Source organism: Lampris incognitus, chromosome 9, assembly GCF_029633865.1.
Source record: "Lampris incognitus isolate fLamInc1 chromosome 9, fLamInc1.hap2, whole genome shotgun sequence".
In the NCBI taxonomy this organism is placed as follows: Eukaryota; Metazoa; Chordata; class Actinopteri; order Lampriformes; family Lampridae; genus Lampris; species Lampris incognitus.
In genome coordinates this window covers 2,088,383-2,111,059 of record NC_079219.1, presented here as the reverse complement: position 1 = coordinate 2,111,059, position 22,677 = coordinate 2,088,383, and the positions used below count along the sequence as shown (strand labels likewise).

The 22,677-nt window shown below is 47.5% G+C and overlaps 1 protein-coding gene across 1 annotated transcript; it reads left to right on the top strand.

Annotated features, from left to right (window-relative positions):
- The first annotated feature begins 170 nt into the window (after positions 1 to 170).
- drd2l (dopamine receptor D2 like) lies at positions 171 to 20,980 on the top strand. Its single transcript, XM_056286061.1, has 8 exons — positions 171 to 242; positions 3,575 to 4,015; positions 6,128 to 6,237; positions 8,121 to 8,257; positions 13,430 to 13,647; positions 15,082 to 15,165; positions 18,124 to 18,481; positions 20,784 to 20,980. Exons 1-8 carry the CDS (start codon positions 171 to 173, stop codon positions 20,978 to 20,980), a joined length of 1,617 nt encoding a protein of 538 aa, XP_056142036.1.
- Positions 20,981 to 22,677: the final 1,697 nt, after the last annotated feature.

Sequence of the window (22,677 nt, the reverse complement as noted above, 5' to 3'; positions counted from 1 at the left end):
CAGTTACACACTCACTCTGTATGTCTTTCTGTGTTTTCACGTTAACTCGGTGTCTCATGCTGTTGTAGTGGATCAAACGTATGTTCACATGTCACAGCTCGCTCCCCCACAGTGAGCGAGCGAGCCACTGCGTTGTGCAGACTGACTGCTTGTTGACTGTATTTGACAGGATGGACGATGTGCCTGCCTGCTGCACATCTGAGCCGCTGTCGCTGTTCCAGATCTTCACAGGCCGCATTCATGTACAAACAAACATTCCTGCTTGATATTTCAGGTTTAGTTGGCAGGCTGTTATCAGCACATGCTGTTGCTGTACTGGTGCAGGAGTAGCTGGAAACTTCAGGAATAAAGAATTAGGGCTTTGCTGCCATTTGGAACAAATGATTGCCTATATAGGTGGGACCGGACGGTGTGCTCCAATTATCGGAGTATCACATTACTCGGCCTCCCTGGGAAAGTCTACTCTAGGGTGCTGGAAAGGAGGCTCTGACTGATTGTCAAACCTCAGATCCAGGAGGAACAATGCGGATTCCGTCCTGGCTGTGGAACAACGGACCAACTCTTTACCCTTGCAGAAGTGCTGAGGGGGGCATGGGAGTTTGACCAGCCAGTCTACATGTGTTTTGTGGACTTGGAGAAGGCTTACAACCGTGTACCCCGGGGCACTCTGTGGGGGGTACTGCAGGAGTATGGGGTACTGGGGCAGTTGCTACAAGCCATCTGGTCCTTGTATAACTAAAGTAAGAGCTGTGTCACATTCTCGGCACAAAGTCAAACACGTTTTCGGTGGGTGTCGGACTCCACCAAGGTTGTCCCTTGTCTCTGATTCTGTTTGTAATATTCATGGACAGCATCTCAAGGCGCAGCCAAGGTGAGGAGTGTTTCTGTTTTGGGAACCTCAGAATTGCATCTCTGCTCTTCGCAGATGATGTGGTTTTGTTGGCTTCATCAGAACGTGACCTCCAGCGCACACTGGGGCGGTCTGCAGCTGAGTGTGAAATGGCTGGGATGAGAGTCAGCACCTCCAAGTCTGAGGCCATGGTTCTCTACCGGGACATGGTGGCTTGCTCCCTCCGGGTTGGGGATGAGTTGCTGCCCCAAGTGAAGGAGTTCAAGTATCTTGGGGTCTTGTTCACGAGTGAGGGTAGGCTGGAGCGGGAGATTGACAGACGAATTGGTGCAGCATCAGCAGTAATGTGGACGTTGTACCAGACCGTTGTGGCGAAGAAGGAGCTGAGCCAGAAGACAGCTCTCAATTTACCAGTCAATCTTCGTTCCAACTGTCACCTATGGTCATGAGCTTTGGGTAGTGACTGAATGGATAAGATTGTGTATACAAGTGGCTGAAATTAGTTTCCTCCATAGGATCAAGTGCAACTAGATTTGGTATATAGCCGTGAAGACGTTTTGCCTCTCATCCAAGAGGCTTCATCAGTTCGTGCCTTTCTGACTAGACCAAGCTAGTCTTTCTGACTGCGAAACGTCTTCACGGATATATACCAAGTCCAGTTGCACTTGATTCACTTCCTTTGGATAACCACGACCTGGATGAATGAGAACATTCACAGACCTCTTTCTTCCGTAGGGTGTCTGGGCTCAGCCTTAGAGATAGGGTGAGGAGCTCGGACATCCGGAGGGAGCTCGGAGGAGAGCTGCTGCTCCTTCACGTCAAAAGGAGCCAGTTGAGTTGGTTCAGGCATCTGATCAGGAAGCCTCCTGGGCGCTTTCCTTTGGAGGTTTCCTGGGCACGTCCAACTGGGAGGAGACCCCGGGGTAGACCCAGAACTCGCTGGAGGGACTACATATCCAATCTGGCCTGGGAACACCTTGGGATCCCCCAGGAGGAGCTGGAGGGTGTTGCTGGGGAGAGGGACATCTGGAGTTCCCTACTTAGCTTGCTGCCACCCGACCCGACCCCGCAGAAGCGGCTGATGATGAAATGAGATGAGATTAGTTTGCCCATTGTAACTGGCAAAATTCACATTGTTGTTGATAATTTATGCAAGTAAAACATGTTTTTTCGGTGAATCTCTTAGTTACACCAACGTTGTGGATTTTTGCATATTTTCAGATTTTTGTGAATCAGAATACAGCCCCCAGAGCAGCCAGAGAGACAGGATTTTTTTTCACAGTGTATTTCCTTGACAAACACCAAGTTAGGATAGCCACACTTAACCAGGGCCTGTTTATTGTGGGGTTTCTCCCCTTCCCTGGCCACTGTGTTGGTGGGGACGTTGTCAGCTTGGTGGTCCTGGTGACTCCTGTTTTGTGCTCCAGTGGATGATGAGAGTCAAACCCTAAGTACCGATCAGTATGTGTTGGTTTACAGTAAACAATCAAATGTCCCCCATCACCAACTGCAACTTCACAGTCTAAGAAGGATAACCTTTAATTTTTCATATCCTCCCTGGTGAACTTGATGTGGTGTCCACAGAGTTAATGTGATGGGTGAAATGCGCTACACCCTGAGATTTAATTTTAACCCAGGTGTCGTCCACAAATCTGAACCAATGGCTAGGCGGTGTCCCTGGGTAGGACATCAGAGCCTCTTTTCCACTTCCTCCATATACAAGTTGGCCACCACAGGTGAGACTGGGGAACCCATAGCACACCCATGCTTCTGCCTATAGTACTGCCCCCTGTAGGTGAAGTACGTGGACTGAAGACACAGCTTCAGGAGCAGGCACACTTGGTCAGTGTTAAGGGTGGTGCTATTGGTAAGGGTGGGGTCATCTTTTAATTTCTTACAGACTACCTCCACTGCTTCATCAACAGGAACACACGTGAAGAGAGACTTAACATCATAAGAGACCATTGTTTCATCCTCCTCCATAATGATGTCCCTCACCTTATCCACATCATCTGTAGTGTTCTGAATATGATGCTCATTACTGCCTAACAACGGGTATCTTAGGTAACCCATACAGACTAGGTGTAGCGCCCCCTGGGTATAATCTGTGATACAAAATTCTGTCAATAGCATTGTCCTGTCCTAACAGCGTCAGACAATCTATCACCCTTTTCTTGTGACCACTGCCTGGACCTCGTTTCAGGGGCTCATAAGTATTAATGTTGCTGAGTAACATCATAACTTTCTCATGGTAGTCTGACCGGTTTAATAAAACAGTTTATCCAGCTTTGTCCACAGGAAGGATGATGATGGTACTGTCCTTGATGACAGTCGTGACAGCATTCCTCGCATGTCTACTGATGTTGGTTGGCGGCAGCTTTGCATTGCTGAGGCAGGCTGAAACTTTCATCCACAGTTGCTCCACTTCCGTGTCCATGATGGTTTTTTTGGATCACTGACTCCATGGCTGTGATCAGTTGCACTACCTGTGGTCGGTTGAGACTGAAGAGGTCACATGTAGATGTAATGAAATGTTTCTTTCAATAAGCGTTGTGTTCAGACAAGCTGATTGAACTTTCTGTGATTTTCACAGCCAGTACATGCACAGAAACATACAGACAACCACACCGCAACCTACAGACACAGACATGAACACATGGCTTTCATTAACACACAGCATTCATGTCATTTACTAATCTCTCTGTCTTTGTTATCAACTTCCAGACTGCTCTGGGCCAGCTCAGCGACACCATGACTTTACTCAATGAGACGAGCAGGACTTCCTCTTCCTTCTCCAACTCCTCCTCCCCTACTTCCCTCCCCACCTCCTCCTCCTCCCTCCCTGACCCCAATTTATTAGCCTTCCTTGCCCAGGACCCTTCTTCACTCTCCTCTTCCTCCCCCATCTCGTTTCCTACCCACTCCTTTGTCCTGTCTCCCTCCAACTGCTCCAGCTCGCCGTCTCCTTCATCACCACCGTACAACTTCTATGCCGTGCTGCTTGTGCTTGTGATCTTCTGCGTGGTGTTCGGCAACGTGCTGGTGTGCGTGGCAGTGTCGCGAGAGCGCGCCCTGCAGACCACCACCAACTACCTCATCGTGTCGCTGGCGGTGTCCGACCTGCTGCTGGCCACACTGGTCATGCCATGGGGCGTTTACCTGGAGGTGTGTGCTGGCTGGCATGCATGGATTGGTCTATCTGTGTGTCTGTCTTTTTGTTTGTTGTTCAAAGATGCGAAGCACATCATGAACATGGTTTTCATTCACTCACAAACCGCATTTAGTCTCACATTTAGTTATGCCAGCCCTGTGATCCAGGGTGGATGGATTTAGTTATACCATCTGTGTAGATCGGGAGTGTGGATGTGACCCCTCCAAAAATGTTTGTGACTGAGTGCATCTAAAATTTTATGATTTGGTAAGACAAACATTTTGCTTTTCTTTATTCTCATTATAATCTTCATTGGTAAGGAAATTGGCAAGCGATATTGAACCTGCACTCCCACCTCTCTTCTCTCTGAGTATCTCTCTTGTACTCTGTCTCTTGGTATTTATTGCCCATGCGGTTTCATTTGAGGTGGGATTTCACAGAAACCTCATGGGCACCATGTGTATGTCTGGCCCCCCCTTCCCATCCACTCCTGTATGTCTGGCCCCCCCTTCCCATCCACCCCTGTATGTCTGGCCCCCCCTTCCCATCCACTCCTGTATGTCTGGCCCCCCCTTCCCATCCACCCCTGTATGTCTGGCCCCCTTCCCATCCACTCCTGTATGTCTGGCCCCCTTCCCATCCACTCCTGTATGTCTGGCCCCCTTCCCATCCACTCCTGTATGTCTGGCCCCCCCTTCCCATCCACCCCTGTATGTCTGGCCCCCTTCCCATCCACTCCTGTATGTCTGGCCCCCTTCCCATCCACTCCTGTATGTCTGGCCCCCTTCCCATCCACTCCTGTATGTCTGGCCCCCTTCCCATCCACTCCTGTATGTCTGGCCCCCTTCCCATCCACTCCTGTATGTCTGGCCCCCCCTTCCCATCCACCCCTGTATGTCTGGCCCCCCCTTCCAATCCACTCCTGTATGTCTGGCCCCCCCTTCCCATCCACCCCTGTATGTCTGGCCCCCCCTTCCCATCCACTCCTGTATGTCTGGCCCCCTTCCCATCCACTCCTGTATGTCTGGCCCCCTTCCCATCCACTCCTGTATGTCTGGCCCCCCCTTCCCATCCACTCCTGTATGTCTGGCCCCCCCTTCCCATCCACTCCTGTATGTCTGGCCCCCTTCCCATCCACCCCTGTATGTCTGGCCCCCTTCCCATCCACTCCTGTATGTCTGGCCCCCCCTTCCCATCCACCCCTGTATGTCTGGCCCCCTTCCCATCCACTCCTGTATGTCTGGCCCCCCCTTCCCATCCACTCCTGTATGTCTGGCCCCCCCTTCCCATCCACTCCTGTATGTCTGGCCCCCTTCCCATCCACTCCTGTATGTCTGGCCCCCTTCCCATCCACTCCTGTATGTCTGGCCCCCCCTTCCCATCCACCCCTGTATGTCTGGCCCCCCCTTCCAATCCACTCCTGTATGTCTGGCCCCCCCTTCCCATCCACCCCTGTATGTCTGTGTTATGTTTATCTGTTGTCTTGTTTCACCCCGTTTATTGTAAAGCAACTTTGAGTGTTAGAAAAGCACTATATAAGATTTATTATTATAGTTATTATCATAATAATAATAATAATTATTATTATTATTATTATCATTTTTCCGGGACAGATAGACGTGCAGCAGGTGCTGAATAGGCAAGGTAAACAATATGGTAAGATATTAGAAACGAAACACTTAACAACTACAGTTGGTGATAACTAAACAAGTAAAAAAAGAAAATGGACGACGGCACAACACAGAAGCACCTGACACACAGTCCCCAAACGTCAGTGCAGAAAAGCCCTTCTCTCAGAAGAGCCAGGAGTTGGTGAGTCAGACTTGTGCTACAAAATCATTTTGGAATAGTGAGAGCCGAATTACCCATAACATTGCTGAGGTTGATGTGTGGTCCCTGGTCTTCATCTCACCAGAGCTGACATGCGGATTGATGCAATTTTGATCATTTTCAGGTCTTTTAATAGATGGAAATTGTGCAAATAAAAAGGTTGCTATGCCTCATTAAATCTCCACTCGCCCTTCCTCATGTACATCATACCGACCGCCGACCACATTCTGGAGTCGACAAAGAGAGGATGCTGAGAAGGCGCTGTGCTGAATCTGCTGTGTGTTCTTGTGTCCAAGGTGGTGGGTGAGTGGCCTTTCAGTCTGATCCACTGCGACATCCTCCTGACGCTGGACGTCATGATGTGTACTGCCAGCATCCTCAACCTGTGTGCCATCAGCATCGACAGGTGCATGTCGGCTCTTGGTCCTGTTCCTGGTTTTCTTCATTAGTCTTTCTTCTGTTTTCTGGACTTTTCTTCTCTCTGTTTCTATCACTCTCCCTCTTTGCCTTCCTTCTTTGCCTCCTTTAACAGGGTTCTTTTTCTCTTGCTGGGTAGTTTCCACTGTCACTTCAGTTGTTCCACCGTCCACCATTTCCACTGCAACCCGGTATCACACCAAAGCGTGTAATACCCCCGCCGGTCCAACGTGTCAGTGTCACAGTTTTCCTCACTCAGGCGTGAAAAGTACACGCGTGTATGAAGGTGCAGTGCCAGCAGGGGGCGATGATTAAGAGGTGAAGGCAGGTTAGGGTTGGGTTAGGGTTCGGGTTCGGGTTAGGGATTTTGGAAAATGCGGTATGCTTCTTTTCGTCTGTGGGGCGTTGCTGGCATTGAGTTAATCATCGCCCCCTGCTGGCACTGCACCTTCATTCACGCGTGTACTTTTCAAATCAAATCAAATCAAATCAATGTTATTTGTATAGCCCAATATCACAAATTACAAATGTGCCTCAGTGGGCTTAGCAGCAACACAACATCCTGTCCTTAGACCCTCTCATCGGATGAGGAACACCTCCCTAAAAAACCCTTTAACAGGGAGAACCACTAGAAAGAAAGCTCAGGGAGAGCACCAGAGGAGGATCTCTCTCCCAAGACGGACAGCGTGCAATGGATGTTGTGTTCACACAATTTACATAATACAGCATTGAAAGAGGATAACAGAATTATAATGGACATCACATTTATGAAGAACATGATGCACAGGATGCCGAGCAGTGTCCACAGTCCTCAGTTTCACACCTGAGCGAGGCAAACCGCGGCATCCATTCAGTGTGCAAGCAGAAAAGATCTGTTCCCATCGTCACATGTTCTGTTTGGCTGTGAGAAGGTTTTAGAAAGAGTATCACATGTAGTCCTACTCCGAGACTTTTATAGTCCACATACCTCACCTCCCACATGGACCTTTTTGGGTATTGTGTCCATTGGTAAGAAACTTGTTACTCTTTTTTAATTTTCTCCCAAATTGTACTTGGCCATTTACCCCACGCCTCCGAGCCGTCCCGGTCTCTGCTCCACCCCCTCTGCTGATCTGTCCCGGTCTCTGCTCCACCCCCTCTGCTGATCCGGGGAGGGCTGCAGACTACCACATGCCTCCTCCAATACATGTGGAGTCACCAGCCGCTTCTTTTCACCTGACAGTGAGGAGTTTCACCAGGGGGACGTAGCACGTGGGAGGATCACGCTATTACCCCCCCCCCCAAGCAGGCACCCCAACTGACCAGAGGAGGCACTAGTGCATCGACCAGAGCACATACCCACATCCGACCCACAGACACAGCCAATTGTGTCTGTAGGGATGCCCGACCAAGCTGGAGGCAACATGGGGATTCGAACCAGCAACCCCCACGTTGGTAGGCAACGCAACAGACCGCTACGCTACCTGGATGCCTGCACTTGTTACTCTTTTTGTCCTAATTCTCTATTGAGCACCTAATCAGCCCAGTACAGAAAAGTTCACACGGCTGTGCTCATAACAGAGCAACCCTTCACTGGTTCTGACATTCTGACAGTCGGGGACTTCCTGTCACTGCACCTGTGAAACTGCCAGCGACGTGTATCCTTGTTTTCCAGCTGGGAAAACAGAAGTGAGGTGTCTGGGCTTGATATCCGTGACAGTATATGATGCTCACAAGCATTTGTCTTGCTGTGAATGTGTGTATGTGAAGGGTAAGCTCTGAAAATGTGTACTCGTTTTCAGGTTGAGTGTGCAAATCTGTGTGTGTGTGTGTGTGTGTGTGTGTGTGTGTGTGTGTGTGTGTGTGTGTGTGTGTGTGTGTGTGTACTTGCAGATACACAGCAGTGGCCATGCCAATGCTGTACAATACCAGGTACAGCTCCCGGAGAAGAGTGGCTGTGATGATTGCAGTGGTTTGGTTTCTCTCCTTCGCCATATCCTGCCCCCTACTGTTCGGCCTCAATAACACAGGTAGAACAGCACTACCTGCTCCCCAGTTTCCTCTCATCCAGTGGCTGACGTGTTGCTAGGTGACCCAGGGTTGTGATCATCACCTCCTTAACAGGAGCCAAGACTGTGTTCAGACCAAGACTTGATCAGGTCTTTTTTATGACCACAAGTATTTCCCATGACGTTGAAACAATGGTTAGTATTAATGTAAAGCTTTCTCAATAGTGATGGGTATTATTATTAAAACAAAATCCTGATACCAGCGCTAAAAAGAAACTTGTAAAACGGTATCAGTGCCTGAACCCACACCGGTGACAAAGGAAAGTCTTCTTTATTGTAAATGGACTGCATTTTATACAGCGCTTTTCTAGGCTATCGACCACTCCAAGCACTTTTTTACCACGTGAGCCTCACATTCACCCATTCACACACACATTTATACACTGATGAAGCCACTGCACCCACAGGCAAGGGAAAGGCAAAGAAAATGAGCAATATAAACTCTTCTTGACCATTCAAGTCATACTTGTAATGAGTAAATGCAAAACACTTACATTGAAGTAATTTTATTGCCCGTGGGATTGTTAGAATGCTTTTGGTAAAATACAGACATACTTTGGACTGTTCTGCTTTTAACCTTTTGAGTTTAATGTGTTGGCTAGCTTAACGATACCTGCTGTTACCTATTGTTGACAGAGCAAGTGAACAAGAAGTGAGGGTATGTGACGGGGCCAAAGGTCAGCCTCCAGAGCGATAGTTCTGTTGCCTGTAAATTCCATTTCAGGGCGCCAGCGAGCGGCTGGAAAACAGTCAGTGACTATTTCAGTCAGCAGCTCACGCATTGTACTTGGCACCATAATCAGTCACTGAAATCTGTGTTGCATTTCTGTCACATCAGTACACATCAGTTGTACGGCAACTGTCGTAATAGTGATACTGAATTTCATTACCCAACCCTATGTCTGGACAGTATTTTGTTGAGACCATCGAAATCTCAACACTGACCAATTGAGCTCATGTCAATTTACAGTGTGTAGTAGCACAAAAGTACCAGTTTCAATCTTGGAAAGCACCCCCTATCTGCTCAAGTACTTAACATGAAAGGACCACCCTCTTCTTCGTTCGGCCTGTTCCCTGTTTTTTTCAGGGGTCACCACAGTGGATTTTATAGTTTCCATCAGTGCCCTGTGAGGACACAGCACCAATGGCGGCCTCGGCCAATCTGGTATGGTCTTGTCACGCCACATCCTGATTTGGCAAAATTTTACATTGGATGCCCTTCCTGACACATCCACTAATCCTATGTATGGGGGTGCAGGTGAAGCGCTGGGTGCCGTCCCAGTATCCATGGACTTGCGCCCATGCCTATCATCATTGAAAGGACTACCCTACAATATCTAATATCTTCATGTTTGCTAAATTAGAAGAGATGATTGATGATTGAGAGATGATACTTCATGCTAGCTTTAGTCTACCGCCTTTCCATGAATTATGTTTTTACTTTTAAATTAGCAAAACTGTCCCTTCATGCTGCTGAATTACCAAGAAAAAAAGCATGTATCTTAGAGCTATGGCATTTATAAGAGAGGATTATGCTCAATTCCATATGTGCACATCTGCATGCACACAGGCATACATAGACAGCCACCACAATATCCCAGTCCATCTGGTGCTGAATTGGATTATCACCCTTCACCAAGTGACAAATTAATCATCAATCCCATACATCTGTTCAACAGAGTGGCCAAACTGTGAAGAAACTTATTCATTGGTTTCTATGAGCAAAGATAGAGTGTAGGAATATCTCTCAGGCAGTGTGCCTTAAACATTGCCTTTTTGCAGAATAGCTGCTCAGTAATGACATGTGGCTGCCTTGTCCCAGCATCCTTTGCAGCTAACAAAGTTTGCAGGGAAGTGGGCACACATAATCCTAACTTTCACACCTCATTTTAGACGTGTTCTGTGAGAAAAGAAATGAAAGCAGAAATGGTGAGTAACTAAGCCCTTATCTATGAAGGTCATCATCAGCAGTCACTCGAAGTGAGTCTGACTGTCCTCCCCGTTGGGTTTTCTACTTGTGGGTCTTCAGATGGCTGTAGAGGCCGATCTGCAATCCACATACTTTGGTGCAGTGTGGACAGGGGAAACTAGTGGTGGTTGAGCCTTTTTCTCTCTCTCCTTGCAGTGCTGTCGCTTTTTCTCTGCGACACAGTGGAGTTCCATTTCGTGATGTGCAGCTCCTTCCTGCATGGATTTCTTCCAGGAGCGCCTATCCAGTGCAATGTGTTCCCAGTTGCTCGATGTGATGTTGAATTTCTTCAAACTGGTCTTCATATTTTCCTTGAAAAATTACTTTTGCCTTCCGGGAGCTTGCTGACCTTCCTTCAGCTGGGAGTACAGGATCTGTTTGGGAAGACGTGTGTTGAACATGCAGATGACATGGCCTGTCCATCGGAGTTGGTGCTACAGCAGGGTGGGGAGAACAACAGCTCTGTAGATAAGGAGTTTTGTTTGGAAATACTCTTTTCCTGATACTGGGGTAAACGCCACTTGCACAACTCAGACGATGGTTGACTTCAGAGTCGATGTCAGCTTTTGAGGAGAGAAGGCTGCCGAAGTAAGGGAAGTGATTAACGTTTTCAAGAATTTTGTTGTCCACTTTTATGGTGGGCTGAGTAGATGGCTGGTTGGGTGGAGGTTGATATAGGACCTGGGTCTTCTTGATGTTTAATGCTAGACCCAGGGCTCTGTATGCCTTGGCAAAGGCATTCAGAATGTCCTGGAGTTCTTCTGCGGAGTGAGCTGCAATGGCATTGTCATCTGCATACTGAAGCTCCATGATGGTGGTGTTGCAGACTTTGTTCTGGCCTTGAACCTATTAAGGTTCAAGTGCCTGCCGTCAATTGTGTATAGGATAGGGATCCCCGTGGCAGCTCTTCGCCAATGAGGTGGAATATGGCAGCAATAAAGAGGGCAAACAGGGTTGGTGCGATGATGCATCCGTTTGACCCCTGTTTCCACAGTGAAGGGCTCTGACGCAGAGCTGCTGTTGCTGAACCCCGTGACTGACATGCTGTCGTGTAGAAGCCTCAAGTAATCTGATGTATTTGTTAGGGCAGCCATATCTTGAAAGTATGCTACGCAGAGCCTGGCGGTCTACTGAGTCAAAGGCCTTTGTCAGTTCAATGAAAGTCATGTACAAAGGCTGCCTTTGTTCACAGCACTTTTCCTGGAGTTGGTGTGCTGTGAATATTATAATGTAAATAATATATAAATATTATAATGTAATGCTGTAAATAATATAATGTCTGCTGTACCTCTTGATGGGCGGAAGCCACACTGAGATTCTGGGAATACTTCCTCAGCCAGTGGGAGCAGTCGGTATGCGAGGACGCAAGCGAGGATTTTGCCTGCTGTTGACAGGAGTGAGATGTCCTTGTAGTTTCCACATTCCACCTTGTCCCCTTTATTAAATATGGCCACTATTAGAGCATCCCTGAGCTCTGAGGGAAGTTCTTCTGTTTCCCAGACCTTGAGGAGGAGGGCATGGATGTGTTACAGGACCTCTGGTCCACCTTCCTTTAAAATCTCAGCTGGGATCCCATCTGGACCAGCAGCCTTGTTCTTAAGGCTTCTGGTGGCATCTTGAACCTCCGTCATGGTGGAAGGTTCCCGAATGTCTTCTGTGATGCGACTCTGGGGAATGTGGCTGTAAATGTCTGGGTCAGCTGTGCTGTTGCAGTTGAGGAGTTGCTGGAAGTGCTCCTTCCATCGGGCATTAATAGACTCAAATCAAATCAAATCAAATCACTTTTATTTGTATAGCCCAATATCACAAATTACAAATGTGCCTCAGTGGGCTTAACAGCAACGCAACATCCTATCCTTAGACCCTCTCATGGGATAAGGAAAAACTCCCTAAAAAACTCCTTTAACAGGGAGAAACAATAGGAAGAAACCTCAGGGAGAGCAACAGAGGAGGGATCTCTCTCCCAAGACGGACAGCGTGCAATGGATGTTGTGTTCACGCAATTTACATAATACAACATTGAAAGAGGATAACAGAATTATGATGGACAGAACATTTATGAAGAACATGATGCACAGGATGCCAAGCAGTGTCCACGTGCCAACGGAGCAGTCCAGGACCCAAGCCACGCGACCAGCATCATCATGTACTAAGAAAAACTTAGGTGAGTAGAGGAAGGGCAGGCAGCATCCAAATGGCGGCCACCATCACCATGGAGACCTGGGAGGAGAACCGACCGCACATGCATGCAAGAGAGACTCACATGACACCATTCACACACAGAGAGAGAGAGGAGAAGACATCATTCAGAGAGAGAGAAAAGACATGTTAGAGAAGAACAGTTTGCAACAGTCATTAGCCATAATCAATTAAGTCATCAATTCGTCATAATTTATACTCGATAATCTCGTTGGCAGAAGATTGGTTGGTAAATTCAGACTCATAGTCCTTCAGCAGCTCCTGCCCGTCCTTTGAGTGCAGGGGGTTTAGGTCACAGTTGCTTGGACCATAGACGGCTGTAGTAGCACTGAAAAAACCTCTGGTGTCCCCTCAGTCTGCCAGTCGCTGAATTTCCAGAGCTTTTTCTGTTCACCAAGAGTTCTCAAGCTCCCTCACCTGTCTCTGGACGTCTGCCTTGGCTCTGGAGTGAGCCACTGTTAGCCTTGCAGGTTACATCATTTTGCCAGGCACAAAAGGCTTTCCTTTTCTTGGAGATGAGCTGTTCTATCTCTCTGTCATTCTCATCAAACCAGTCCTGGTGTTTTCTGGAATTGTACCCAAGGGTGGTTTGCATGTGTTGAGGATGGTGGATTTAACCTATCCATGAAAGTGCTGCGCTTTACAACCATCTTTACCAAACCTACACACAGAAACAGTTAAGGCTAACACGAGAGCAGGCAGTTCACTAACCTGTAAGGTTTTTCGGGGTAGAATTTAAGCTGTAGGACAGATAAGAAAGTGGGCAGAGTGGATACAAAGATGCAGGATTCAGTTGCAGGAAAGGAATACCTCTTTAAACAGTGGTAGCGGACGTATACAAACCATTCAACTATCCGGTCACTGCAAGCTGTCTTTTAAGTTTACTGTTGTGAATTTAGCCTCACAATTTTTTTTCTTTATCAACCCTCCCTACCCCTCCTCCTTTTACCCCCCGTCTTCATCAGCAAGCCGGGAGGGGACCAAATGTAGTTTTGCTGACCCGGCGTTTGTGGTGTACTCATCAGTGGCCTCCTTCTATGTTCCTTTCATCGTGACGCTGTTGGTGTATGCGCAGATCTGCGTGGTTCTGCGCCGGCGAGGTCGACGTACCGCCCCACCCTGCAGGCACAGCCTGCACACCCATGGAGGGGCTGAGGCTGGGGAGGGCCCGCGGCATAGGAAGGTACAGATGTCCATCTTGCGTTCATAAGAAGATTCCTGTAAATGACAAAAGCCAATTACATTTTCAGAGCCTCTCTCAAAGTTCTGTTTCTCTACTTGCAATGACTGCCAATAGTTTAGTTTCTTTGTGGACACAGAACAGCATGTTTTAGGTTGTGATTAGGGTTTGAATATTTTCTTAATGGAACAATAATTGTCAGAAAACAAAATTGAGTTGTGTTAACGACTGACCCAATAAATGTTTCCCAAAAGCACTTCTAAAGAGAAGCAAGGTCACTGTTTTTCAGCCGCTACTGACAGTGTGGAGCGCGGAGAGTGTAGAATGACTCTATGGAGCATACCCCCAAAACAGCTATTTACTCCTGTAAATAGTTTTTGTTATTAACTTAATTACTGTGAAGTGATGTTATACATTCTTGAAAACTGCTGCGTTATTCAGCGGCAGTTATCCCCTAAATTTGTAGGGGGAAAACTGCCATTTTGGTGTTTTTGCTAATTACAAATCATGAGTTTGAAGACATCTTCATGGAACGTATTGCCTTGGATTGGCTGTATATTTTGATATTCATGAGCATCACAGTCAGTCAGCATCAGCTAGCAGTAAGGTGAGCGCTACCACCCTGGAAGTTGTGTTCACATGAGGCAGTTATTGGTCAGGCTGAGAGTAAAACTAGTATTCCATACCAGGTGAAATGGCTTCTAAAGATTACTAAACCGAAATGTATTCATAAATATTTTTTTCTTTGTAAGAAACAGTTTTAACATTTTAGCACAATATACTTCCAGTCATTCTGAGCGAATCTGCACTCTTCGACTCACTGATGCCGAGTGGCAAAGGCCCAGTTAACTGCAGACCTATGGAAGATAACTAGCTAGTTTCACCTTGCAGACCTATGGAAGATAACTAGCTAGTTTCACCTTGCAGAACTATGGAAGATAACTAGCTAGTTTCACCTTGCAGACTGATGGAAGATAACTAGCTAGTTTCACCTTGCAGACCTATGGAAGATAACTAGCTAGTTTCACCTTGCAGACTGATGGAAGATAACTAGCTAGTTTCATCTTGTAGACCTATGGAAGATAACTAGCTAGTTTCACCTTGCAGACTGATGGAAGATAACTAGCTAGTTTCACCTTGCAGACTGATGGAAGATAACTAGCTAGTTTCACCTTGCAGACTGATGGAAGATAACTAGCTAGTTTCATCTTGTAGACCTATGGAAGATAACTAGCTAGTTTCACCTTGCAGACCTATGGAAGATAACTAGCTAGTTTCACCTTGCAGTGGCAGCAGGACTTAAACTTCACTGCAGCTGTAATGAAGTGTATGTTGTGTCGAAGTCATTAAAATTCACCTCATCACAACATGCTTCAATTCCATAAAAACTTGTGACAAAGATCTGTTTTCTGTGTACTTAAACCCTGTCACACACAGAACAAGTGTACACACCCGGAAGACGTAAAACTGTGTAGCATGATTCTACGGCCACATACTGCAGCCCCCCAACGCAAAAAAGTGGTGAGTCTGGAGCAACATGAGCAGTGATACAACAAGAAACAGTCTGTTTTCTTTCCTTTTCTTACTGTTCTTTTACTGTAGAGCTGTATTTGTTTAATGATTGTCTGTAAAGTTTGCCTGATACTCAGACTGAATAGCTGTTTTGTTACCACTCCATTACTCAATCTGGTGGTTCCCTCTTGCCAGCCGTTTTCTGTCTTTCTGTCTTTTTTATATTTTTTTTTCAGTTTTATATTCAAAACACATTCAAGCAGGATAAAACCAAATAAAACAAAAATTAACAGACAAAAAACAAAAACAACAAAAAAAGAAAAAAAAATGTATATATATATATATATATAAAGGTATATAATATAACTTGGTTCACAGCAGTTTTCAAGAAATTACATAGTCAGGTATTACACGAGTACAGATAAAAGGTAGAGTACTGGGTTGCATCACTGTCATTAAAAAAACATTTTTCGTCCCGTCCGCGGTGGTGTAGCGGTCTAAGCATCGGCTTTGTGTCGATGCAGTTGCCCACTGGGGACCGGGTTCGCGTCCCGGTCTCGTCAGATCCGACTATGGCCGGACTCGATGAAGAAGCAATAATTGGCAACGCTGTCTTCGGGAGGGGGGCAGAGTCGGCTTGTGTTCGTCACGTGAATGCGTCTCTGTGTGTGTCGGAAAAGCAGTGGTTCGGCCTGGAGTCGCCTTGTCACGAAAGTGGGGAGGCGTCTCCTTCCAGACTGCCGGCTGGAGAGATGCAGTTGGCAAACGCATGCAGTACGAGGGTGGGTGTTTGAACTAAAATAGGGATCGATTGGCCACTAAATTGGGAGAAAAAAGGGAAAAATCAGAAATAAATTTAAAAAAAAGTTCTTTGAGATAGTGAGTGAATGGACTCCATATGCTCAAGAGTCTATTGGGTGCTTTAGATTTATGGAGGCGTATTCTCTCCATCTGTGTGATGATGATGATTTCATTGAGTCGTTTGTGAAAGCAGGGGGGTGTAGGTAATTTCCAGTCTGGTAGGATCGTCTTTCTGCCGGGGGACTTGATCGTCATTAAACAACTGCTAGTGACTGATGTACTGGCTAAAATGCAAAATGAGTAGGATTTGACGGTTGCGGTTTGTAAACAGAACATTCAAAGTCTGCCCCTTCTCCCGGCTTAGCGTCACCAGAAGCGTGCGCCCCCTGACCACAGTTGCCAGAACACATCCCAGTATGCAGGCCAACTCCGCGTCACTCTTCATTCCCGTCCTCTCCTTCAGTGCTCGCCAGCAGGTGAAAGCCAACCCCAGATTCACTCTCTTTTTTTTCCCTCCCCAATTGTACTTGGCCAATTGTCCCACTTCTGAGTCGTCCCGGTCTCTGCTCCACCCCCTTTGCTGATCTGGGGAGGGCTGCAGACTACCACATGCCTCCTCCCATATATGTGGAGTCACCAGCCGCTTCTTTTCACCTGACAGTGACAAGTGTCGCCAGGGGGACGTAGCACGTGGGAGGATCACACTATTCCTCCCAGTCCCCCCCCCCCCGCCCCCTAACAGGTGCCCTGACCGACCAGAGGAGGTGGTAGTGCAGTGACCAGGACACATACCCACATCCAGCTTCCCACCCGCAGACACGGCCAATTGTATCTGCTGGGATGCCCGAGCAAGCCTGAAGTAACACGGGGATTCAAACCGGTGATCCCCTTGTTGGTAGGCAACACAATAGACTGCCACCGTACCTGGACGAACTTTGTCCGCTTTGCGCTTTTTCGGCGCAGTGTCCACCATTGTTGTAGTTTCCTCTTGGATGTGTGCTTGGGATCTCAACCTGGCACCTGGTCGCTGTGTTTTTATAGAGTCCTGCTGCCCAGAGGTTACTGCCCAGGACCGTCCCGTACACAGCAGACTAAATTACAGGCAGAGGACAGGGTCTCTGCAGATACAGACACATGTCTAGTGGGTCATAAGTGATGATTGAGAATAATTATTTTTGTTTGAGTCTATAGATAGTCCATCCATCCATTCTCCAAACCACTTATCCTGCCCTCAGGGTCGCGGGGTCGCAGGGTCGCTGGAGCCTATCCCAGCCGTTGCTGGGCGGCAGGCGGGGAGACACCTGGGAAAATCCTACTCATTCTGCCTTTAACAAAGTTTATCAAGAACGCCAGTCAACAAGGGGGTCTGGGTAGTGTAGCGGTCTGTTCCATTGCCTACCAACACAGGGCTCGCCGGATCAAATCCGTTACCTCCGGCTTGGTCAGGCATCCCTGCAGACACAATTGGCCGTGTCTTCAGGTGGGTATGTGTCCTGGTTGCTGCACTAGCACCTCCTCTGGTTGTTCGAGGTGCCGGTTCAGGGGAGGGGGAACTGGGGGAAATAGCGTGATCCTCCCATGCCCTACATCCCCCTGGTGAAACTCCTCACTGTCAGGTGAAAAGAAGCGACTGGTGACTCCACATGTATGGGAGGAGGCATGTGGTAGTCTGGTAGAGACCGGGACGGCTCGGAAGAGTGGGGTAATTGACCAAGTACAATTGGGGAGAAAAAGGGGGGAAAAATGCCCGTCAAGAATAAAAATGTCATCTCTGGTTAGACAGTTTGTTGGTTAAGGAAGCGATAACAAATTCGAGGATTCTCTTCAGCCTAAACGCCAAGTCAGTACTGCTGCACAATGGCTCCCACATAGACAGGACATCTAGTCTCAAAGGATTTGAGTCAAATGTTGCCCAACATTTTCCAGAACTGAAGAACTTGTAATTATTTGAAACACATGGCAAACAGACCGGCAAACACAAGAAGAAGACCTCGACATAAACGAGGGAGGGAGACAAAAGATGAACACGATTTAAAATGGCTTCGATAGCAGTGTCCACACACACCTGCTTCTCCCCTCACCTCTCTCTCTCTCTCTCTCTGTCTGTCTCACTCTCTCTGTCTCTCTCTCTGTCTCTCTCTCTGTCTCTCTCTCTTGCTCTCTCAGACATTGGTGAAGGAGGCAATGGTGCACCCCCTTGAGGTGGAGCCACGTCAGTTCCTGTCCATGGCTGAGCAGAGCTCAGCTCTTCCCCCACCGGTCCCTCAACCTGCTTCCCACTCGGGACGCTCCAGGATTGCCCTGTCCATCTCGGTAGGGCCCTCCCCAGTCTTGCCCTCTGCCACCACACGATCAGCTCTGATGCCACGTCCGGCCACGCTGGAGGATGGCATGAGAGGCTGCGAGCGATGGAGGGAGAGCAGTAGAGGACGAGAGAAAGGGAGTTTCACCAAGGAGAGGGTGAGAGGGAGGCTGTCCCAACAGAAGGAGCGGAAGGCGACACAGATGCTGGCTATTGTGCTCGGTGAGACAGAGGACAGAACTGGTGTTCACTTATCAGGCTCTGGCTTTAGGGACTTCAGAGAGAAGTTCGTGGGCACCTTAGGGAGAGCAAATATTGACAAACTATAGGAGAAAAAAAAAGCTCTGTGCACATCCAAACCTGAATAGCCCAGATGCTGGGTTAAAAGACATAATGAAGATATTAAGTCAGTGGGGGTAAGAAGTTATCTGCATTGACAAAATACGCCATAGTCCTATATGATAGCCTGTCTCACATGGTGTGAATGTGCACTCATCCAAAACTGATGTTTGAAAGTGAGTCAGATTTAGGATTTGTGACATCAACAGTTGAGTGGTGGAGAGTAAACTCACCTAAACTGAGGTTACCCACTGCTTCCTGAGCTCACTCAGACCCACCGGTTCCTGAGCTCGCTCAGCTCTCCAGGCTAACAAATGCTGTGTCTTCGTATTTAAAGGAACTGGAAGAAGTTTTTCACTGACTATTTATCCATCAAATTTTTATTTTGATCCCTCTATATGACTGACATAGTCAAACCAGACCATCAGCCAGATTACATTATGATATAGAACCATATCAAATGCTTGTCGCCGGGTTTGATTCCCCATGAAATATGATGAGATGTTTTACTGTCAACAGACATAGCCAGAGTTAGAGACACATCATCCGCTCATCGTTGTGTATCTTCTAAACAGCTGTTTTTCTAAAACACCACCACATTTCTCAGTGTTAAGAACTATTGCACCAGCTACCAGAGGATGATGCAGATCCGTGCAAAGAGAGGCAATGTTTAAGTCGTTCTTACGTAAAACCCCGCTGCTGTTGTCCACAGGTGGCGTGCAAAGTCAACAAAAATCCATAATTCCTCATAACAGCTTTGAAGGATGACTCAATTTTTTTTAAAACCTGGGTCTTATTTTTTAGTTTTTCTGTCATGCATATTGTTTTATGATATCATTTTACCCACTGGCTTCATTTTGGAGAATTTGGACATATGACCACCACTGGGTACCGCTTTACGACGGTGTTTTATGGTGCATCAGAATAAGTCTTGAAGCTGTCCTTTTAACAACAGCACAAAATAAAAACAAAAAACCCCTCCTACTTGAGTTAGACTGTGTACATAATTTCCCATTATCTGTGACTCCTCTACTGTAGTGGCTGGGTAGGTCATCGATGGGTACTACTACCTATGGTAAGTGTAAGAATAGAATAGAAAACTCTTTATTAGTCATTTTGTACATACATACAAATTAAATTTACTCTCTGCATGTAACCCATGCTAGCTGTGTAGCTAGCAGCAGTGGGCAGCTGCTGTGCAGCACCCGGGAACCAGCTCCAGTTATTTCTCCCTGTTGCCTTGCTCAGGGGCACAGACAGGAGTGTTAACCCTAACATGCATGTCTTTTTGATGGTGGGAGGAAGCCAGAGTGCCGGGAGGAAACCCGTGCAGACACAGGGAGAACATGTTAACTCCACACAGAAAGGACCTGGGATGGCCTGGGGTTCGAACCCACAACCTTCTTGCTGTGAGGCAGCAGCGCCAACCGTTGGGCCATCGTGCTGCCCAGTGGTTATAAGCTGGTCATTCCTGTAAGTTCGGGTCGTCCTCTGTGTGGAGGTTGCATGTTCTCCCCGTGTCTGTGTGGGTTTCCTCCGGCGGCTCCGGTTTCCTCCCACAGTCCAAAGACATGTAGGTCAGCTGACTCACCGTACTAAATTGTCCCTAGGTGTGAATGTGTGTGTGTGGGGGGGGGGGCCCTGTGATGGCCTGGTGGCCTGTTCAGGGTGTCTCCCCGCCTGTGGCCCAGTGGCTGCTGGGATAGGCTCCAGCATCCCCGCAACCCTGAGTAAGGATAAGCAGTTTGGATAATGGATGGATTCCTGTAAGCTGAACCAGGAAGTAGCTCAGCGGTGTCATCAACCAATGATACTATTGGACATTTCGGGTCACTTTTAACTTGAACTTTTGTGTTCACTTCCAGTGGCTTACATAATTGGGTTAAATTGGACTTTTTAAAATGTGTCTGACTTTTGCGTTTCAATGCCCTATAAGACTGCGTTGAAAAGCTGCGTCCAAATTCTCCAAATAAAACCGGTGAGTAAATGATATCATGACCAGTACGCACAAGACAATATCAACCAAGTCGTAAAAAATGCTAATTGTCCTTTTTGAGTGCATCCTATTTTGCAAGACACACCTACGCTCACACAAACAGACACACACATAAGACGGACCAACAAGGTCACGTGTATTGTGCACACACCTTGGCTTTCTAATCTGTACCCCATTGTTGTCCTCCAGGGGTCTTCATCATCTGCTGGCTGCCGTTTTTTCTGACCCATGTTCTGAAAGCCCACTGTCGGAGCTGCTGCATCTCCCCCTCCCTGTACAGTGCCGTCACCTGGCTGGGGTATCTCAACAGTGCCGTCAACCCTGTCATCTACACCACCTTCAACATTGAGTTCCGCAAAGCCTTTATCAAAATCCTGCACTGCTGACAGGCTGAACTCGGCATGACGACACAGGACTGCTGAGAAAAGACCTTGCCAGAGAATAACAGGAGAATGAGCCAGAGTGTGACCCGAGAGCTGCTGTGACTGGACCGGAATGGGACGGGGGAACAGAGGGCCCAGAGAAAATGTTAACTGCAGCAACAACTAAAGACAATCCAAAAAGCAAAGCAAGAAAGAGACAACAACGTAAAAAAAACAACAAAAAACCAAATGAAAACGCACAACCAGGGTGGTGAACTGCATCATCAGCACTGTGCACTGAACTGAAATGCATTGTGTATATCATCTGAAACAGGGAAGGTGTGAATAGCGTTCCTGTCTCCAGTACATTGTGACTGAGGGCTGAACACTGGAGGGACCAAAGAGCCCTTCAGACATGAATATTCTTCCGGTTTATTGGGGAGGCGTGTCTGTAGTTTCTTTTTAACCAGGCAACCAACATAGTGTTACTTGTGTGCATGTGCCTGTCTTTGTCAACGGACTGGAATATGTCAACACAAAAGAACTATTTCTTTTAATTTTGAGATACTTTATTGATCCCTGTGGGGAAATTCTTCCTCTGCATGTAAGCCATCCTAGCTGTGTAGCTAGGAGCAGTGGGCAGCCGCCGTGCAGCGCCCGGGGACCAGCTCCAGTTGGTCTAGCCAGGCCTTGGTCAGGGGCACAGACAGGAGTATTAACCCTAACATGCATGTCTTTCTGATGGTGGGGGAAACCGGAGCACCCGGAGGAAACCCACCCCGCAGACACGGGGAGAACATGCAAACTCCACACAGAGGATGACTGGGATGGCCTGGGGTTTGAACCCAGGAGCTTCTTGCTGTGAGGCGACAGCACCAACCACTGGGCCACCATGCTGCCAGTGGTTATAAGCTGGTCATTCCTGTAAAATCGGGTCGTCCTCTGTGAGTGGGTCGTGGAATGACCCCAAGGTTGAACAACCCTGGGGTTTGAACCCAGGAGCTTCTTGCTGTGAGGCGACAGCACCAACCGCTGGGCCACCATGCTGCCAGTGGTTATAAGCTGGTCATTCCTGTAAAATCGGGTCGTCCTCTGTGAGTGGGTCGTGGAATGACCCCAAGGTTGAACAACCCTGGGGTTTGAACCCAGGAACTTCTTGCTGTGAGGCGACAGCACCAACCGCTGGGCCACCATGCTGCCAGTGGTTATAAGCTGGTCATTCCTGTAAAATCGGGTCGTCCTCTGTGAGTGGGTCGTGGAATGACCCCAAGGTTGAACAACCCTGGGGTTTGAACCCAGGAGCTTCTTGCTGTGAGGCGACAGCGCCAACCACTGGGCTACGGTGCCCATTAGAGTTTAGAGTCCTGCAAGAAATTGATTACTTTTTCAAATTCTCCAACTAAGGGTTTCAACAACCCATGAAAAATACACAAGAGACATCGATTCAGGCACTGGTGGAGAACTGGCATTAAATGTCATGTCTGTTATCTGTTGACTTCATGAATTCACCTTCGTTTGAGGGGTGTGTAAATAGCTGGATCACTGCTTCAGGCACAGAACAGTATTGTTGAACGGATCATCATGATAGAAAAAATAATTTGGTTGTGTCTGTTTAATCTTGCAGAATAATAATAATGACATAAGGATGATGATGATAATTGTTATCATCCTATCATCATTGTGGCTGTGATTTTTTTTGGAGCCCGTTTCACCAACCTCGA